This window comes from Rosa rugosa, chromosome 3 (genome assembly GCF_958449725.1).
Source record: "Rosa rugosa chromosome 3, drRosRugo1.1, whole genome shotgun sequence".
Lineage (NCBI taxonomy): Eukaryota > Viridiplantae > Streptophyta > Magnoliopsida > Rosales > Rosaceae > Rosa > Rosa rugosa.
In genome coordinates this window covers 52238361-52243584 of record NC_084822.1, presented here as the reverse complement: position 1 = coordinate 52243584, position 5224 = coordinate 52238361, and the positions used below count along the sequence as shown (strand labels likewise).

Sequence of the window (5224 nt, the reverse complement as noted above, 5' to 3'; positions counted from 1 at the left end):
TGTTGCTTATGGAAGGTATATTTTCCTGTACGATTAATAAACGAGTTAAACCACATTAGCAAGCATATAAGGATTTTGTGCGATCTAAAAAATTGAAATTGAAAATTTTTAAATTTGACATGACCAATCTATTTATAGTGTATTAATAGGTAATGTGTATAAAAATTAACCTTATCTGGCATCATTTCGACATCAAACAAAGTGGTCAACCCTTTATACACTTATACTTCCCTAAGGGGAGCTAAACCACGAGGAGATAAACTTCCTAAAATTTTAACATTGGTTGATATAGCTCATACCCACGAGAGTGTGAGAGCTGACAGATCGAAAAAAGAAGTTGCGAATGAGCAGTTATGAGCATATTAGTTTTATGTGGTATTTAGAGTTTAGAGTTGACCTAGTAGATCAAGACCCAAATGACGACGAAAATAGCTAAAATTTTGACCATAAACATTTATTCTTATCATGATAACATCAGACGGTCGATTTTGATAAAATCTATTTCCTCCACCTTATTGCTTATGGAATGTATATTTTTTTCTATACATCTAATAAACAAATTAGACCACATTAGTAGGCATATAAAGATTTTGTGCAATCCATATAATTGAAAGTTTGAGACTATCTATGTATTTTTGCGTATGTAGAGTTGATCACCTTAATCAAGGCTGAAATAGTGGCAAACGAGACTAATTATGTCACTTACAAAATAATTCCTCACAAATTCAATTTTCTTAATAACATATTAAGTAAAAGAAGAGTTTACATGACCAAAACTTCATTTATCCAAAAAGTCCCTCTCATATAGCATAATGTAAGTAATGTGTAGTTTATTATAAATTTTGTTTAGAGTTAAACTCATTAAATTGCAGATTGCCAAAAAAAATTATCAAGTTGTAATGTTGTATCCCAACCAAAATTTTCTGCGTCCTTCTGCCACCTCAAGACTTTCTCCTCATACTATATTACTACCTCATAGAGTAACCTCAGCCGTCCACTCCCCCTCACTTGATATACGACTGATTTACACTCGCGGTCCTTTTATATTCATCTCTAGTTCTCTACTGTCTCTCTTTCTGTTTCCTTCATCTCGTATTCTTCTCTTCTGAAACATCTAAAAGACTCAAACCATCATCCTCGTTTCTGGTTTGCTATATATGATATATCTCTCCCAAATTAAATCAGTTCATTTGCTATTTCTCTTCTGAAACCGATTCATTATCTTCTCTGCCTTTTTCTTTTTCCATCCAGCACATAAGTTTATGCCATGATAATGCCATCTATGACTCGATTTTGGGGAAACAAGCAACAAACATATTTCAGTTGTCCATTGCTACTGTGAATCTGAAATTCTCTCTCTCTCTGTTTTTTTCTTCCTATGGTCAACTTAAATCTAATTCCTTAATTTTCTTCCCAAGAAATCCTCATCTTAAAAATTGTAATCCGTCTTGGGAGTGCGGATTTGGATTTGGGTGGCCGGAGATGCATCGCCGACGATACGAGAGCCGCCGTTATCACCGCCATAAACCACTCCAGCTTCTCCAGCCGGAAGCCCTCTCTGAGCCCACTGGTTCCGAACCCTCGCTATTATTCCAAGTCCGACGAAAGCCTTCGATCTCTGAGTCATCGACGCCGAGATTCATTGCGGTGAGGAGAGAGAGAAGAGAGAACAGGTTGCCGAGTAGTCTCATCAAAGATCTGGGTAATTTTCGTCCCAAGAAATCCTCATAGTAAACATTGTAATCCAAACAACAACATTTGAAATCAATAAATTCAGAATCCTAGAAATTAAAAATCTGAAAATTTCAAATCTAAATCCAAATTCAAATTCAGTATCCAAACGGTGCCTGAAGAAAGATTTGAAATCTTCATGACAAATCGAGGAAAGCTCACCTCTTAATTGAAACTTTTAAAATACAAATCAATATCATGGTTTTCCATATTAATCTCGATCAGTAGTGGAATTTGATTGGCAGAAATAATCTCCATGCTAAAAGAGTCTGGAGACAAAGGAAAGAGACCAACCAAAAAATTGCATGGGGGATGATGGTTTTCAGAAGTTTCAGATTAGTCATACCCAACAAGGAAAAAGAGGAGGAAACAGAGAGAGAGAGATTGAGATGAAAGGAGAGATGATGAGAAAAAGGTAAATTTAAATCACCACTAGGCTACCGGGAAACAGGCTAATCCGTTCCCACTTACATTTCCTCTTACTAAACTGACACGTGCTGCTCACGTGGCTGGGCCCATACAACCCGAGCACTCCAAACTCGGAGCACGGAAGACGTTCTCGACTTCGGAAATTCGTGCTGCTCACGTGGCTGGGCCCATACAACCCGAGCACTCCAAACTCGGAGCACGGAAGACGTTCTCTTTAGACTTCATTTTATTTAAATTATACATTATACTCACCTTATATTTAAATAGTTGATACATTGTACCTCGTTTATATTTGTACTAATAGATTTATACTTTTTTGTTTAAATTAAATAGCTACGTCAAGCACAAGATTTGTGGAGAGCTGCGATGACCAAATCGAAAGGAAAACAAAAAAAAGGTGATTTCATTAGTTTAGAATGTTACGAGATTGTTAAGGGGTTTCAACAATTTGATGACATTCCAAACCATTCCTCTTCGGCTGGAGGAACCTCCAGGGGAGGAACTGAACGGATGCACACACAACAATCCGTTCCTGATTCTCATGTCCAGTTGGACATAGATGCAGATGAGGTAAACGCCGATGCAACTCCCAATCCTTCGGTGAGGCCTCAAGGAAAGAAGGCTGCCAAAGAAGCTCTTCGGAAAGGAAATAAAGCATCTAATGATTCCAGTCCTCTGACAGCCGCTGTGGAGACTATAGCAACCAACCAAACATCAATGTTGTCTGCTAAGGAGAAACGTGATGAGGAATATGCTCGACATCTCTGTGACCAACAACAACGAGATTATATACGCTTGCAATTGGATATTCAAGAGAGGGAATTCAAAAATCAAGAGAGGGAAGAGCGTATTATGGAGATGGACACTAAGATGACGCCAACCAAAAAGAATTACTGGCAAAGAAAACAAAAAAAAATTGCGGAGAAAGAAGCTGAAGATGCAACCCGTGGATCTGGCTTCCCACAACCACCATTCACCGGTGGATATTATCCACAACCTCCTTTTGTCGGTGGCTATCCACAACCTCCTTTCCCCGGTGGCTATCCACAACCACCATTCCCCGGTGGGTATTATCCACAATCTCCTTTCCCCGGTGGCTTCCCACAACCACCATTCACCGGTGGTGTCCCTTCCCCACCTTTCTCTTCGGGTGAATCCACCAACCCCAACCATATGGATGACCCCACAAACACAAATTGGATTCCTAATGAAGATGAGGATTAGGAAAATTAGGGAGTTATATATTTTAAATAATTGTATTGTTATTGATGAAATGAAAATTTATTTGAATAATACCCTTACAAATGAAAAGCTAAATGAAACCACACAAACATAATTAAAAACATAAAAACTAAAGTAGAAACCACACAAACATAATTAAAAACATAAAAACTAATAGAAAACACACACAAATACTTTGATCTAGATACTCCTATTGCCTTGAAATTCCCAAAAGTGTTGAATGAGGTCTTCCTGAAGGTTGGAGTGATTGTGCTCAGATCTAATTTGTTGGTAGCGGTCCATGAATCCGTTCATATGATGAGCATCTCTACCAACAGGATCAAAGTCTCTACCGGTTGGTCCCTCCCATACCTCAGCAATCCTGGGCCTCATATTGTTATCCTTCTCATCATCGGACTCCAACTCATCATCGCTGTCTTCAGGTCGTTCATTTTCGACAATCATGTTGTGTAATATAATACACGTCAACATAATGTATCGAAGGTCCTCTTTATGCCACCCACGAGCAGCTCCTCTAACAATACCAAACCGTGACTGTAATATACCAAAACATCTCTTTACATCCTTCCTATACCCCTCTTGAGCCTTTGCAAACTCGATTTCCTTGGGGCATGTAGGATTTCGAACAGTTTTCAAGAAAGTCGCCCATCGAGGATAAATACCGTCGGCGAGATAGTACCCTAGACTGTGAGCTCTGTTGTTAACTTGGAATTGGATCAGAGGTGCTCTACCGGCGGTAAGCTCATGAGACTTTGCCAAGACGTTCAGGTCGTTGCATGCCCCGGGCATTCCAAAGAATGCGTGCCAAATCCAGGTGTCGTAAGATGCGACTGCTTCCAGGATGATAGTGGGGATCTGTTTCCTACCACTATATTCTCCAGCCCAACCTGTCGGACAATTCTTCCATTGCCAATGCATACAGTCGATGCTCCCAATCATTCCTGGAAAACCTCTCCTCTCAGCTTTGGCAAGAAGTCGTCTAAGGTCGGCTGCAGTAGGAGCGCGGAGGTATTCTGCTGAGTAAAGATCAACAATTCCTCGTGTAAAGTGCTGAAGGGCTGTGACGGAGGTGGATTTCGCCATCCGACAATACTCAGCACATTGATCTGCCCCTGCACCGTAAGCAAGCATTCGCAAGGCAGCTGTCATCTTCTGCTCCGGAAGCAGTCCGACTTTGCCGGTAGCATCTGACATTTGAACAAAGTAACGATCATACTGGCAAAGGTCAGTAGATATACGCTTGAAGAGATTGAGACTCATCCTGTAACGTGTTCGAAACACCGGATCTTTGAACACTGGCTGGTCGACAAAGTAGTCGGCCAACATACCTTTTCCCCTTTCTTCTCTAAGTCGTTCCTCATTTGGTGCACGACCCGGATGAGAACCGCGCCCTCGGTGTTGGTTTCCAGATTCTTCTGCGACTGCAGCGATGACAATGGCGTTGGTGGCCATCATCTCTTCATCATCTTCATCCTGAGACCGTCGAATTTGATCCCACAAATTGTTCATTGCAACGAGGGAAATTTAGGAAATATGTAATGCTAGAGATATGAAAAGGGTGAAGGTTTGTTAAGCTCGGATGGTGTGTGTATGTAGTGAAAACATCATGTCTATTTATTGAATTTTTTCACACATAAAAGTGTCGGTGGGTTAGTACTCACTCATTTCAAAAAATTTGTCGATGGTGTGCATGTGATAAAAGTGTCTGTGGATTTTTAAATTTTTTCACACTTTTCAAAAAACTTGTCGGTGGTGTGTATGTGATAAAAGTGTCGGTGGAGTTAAAAAAAATTTCACACTTTTCAAAAACTTTGTCGGTGGT

The 5224-nt window shown here is 40.1% G+C and overlaps 1 protein-coding gene across 1 annotated transcript; it reads right to left on the bottom strand.

Annotated features, from left to right (window-relative positions):
* Positions 1–3582: 3582 nt before the first annotated feature.
* LOC133737930 (uncharacterized) lies at positions 3583–4911 on the bottom strand. Its single transcript, XM_062165390.1, has one exon. It carries the CDS (start codon positions 4909–4911, stop codon positions 3583–3585), a length of 1329 nt encoding a protein of 442 aa, XP_062021374.1.
* Between the last annotated feature and the right edge of the window lie 313 nt (positions 4912–5224).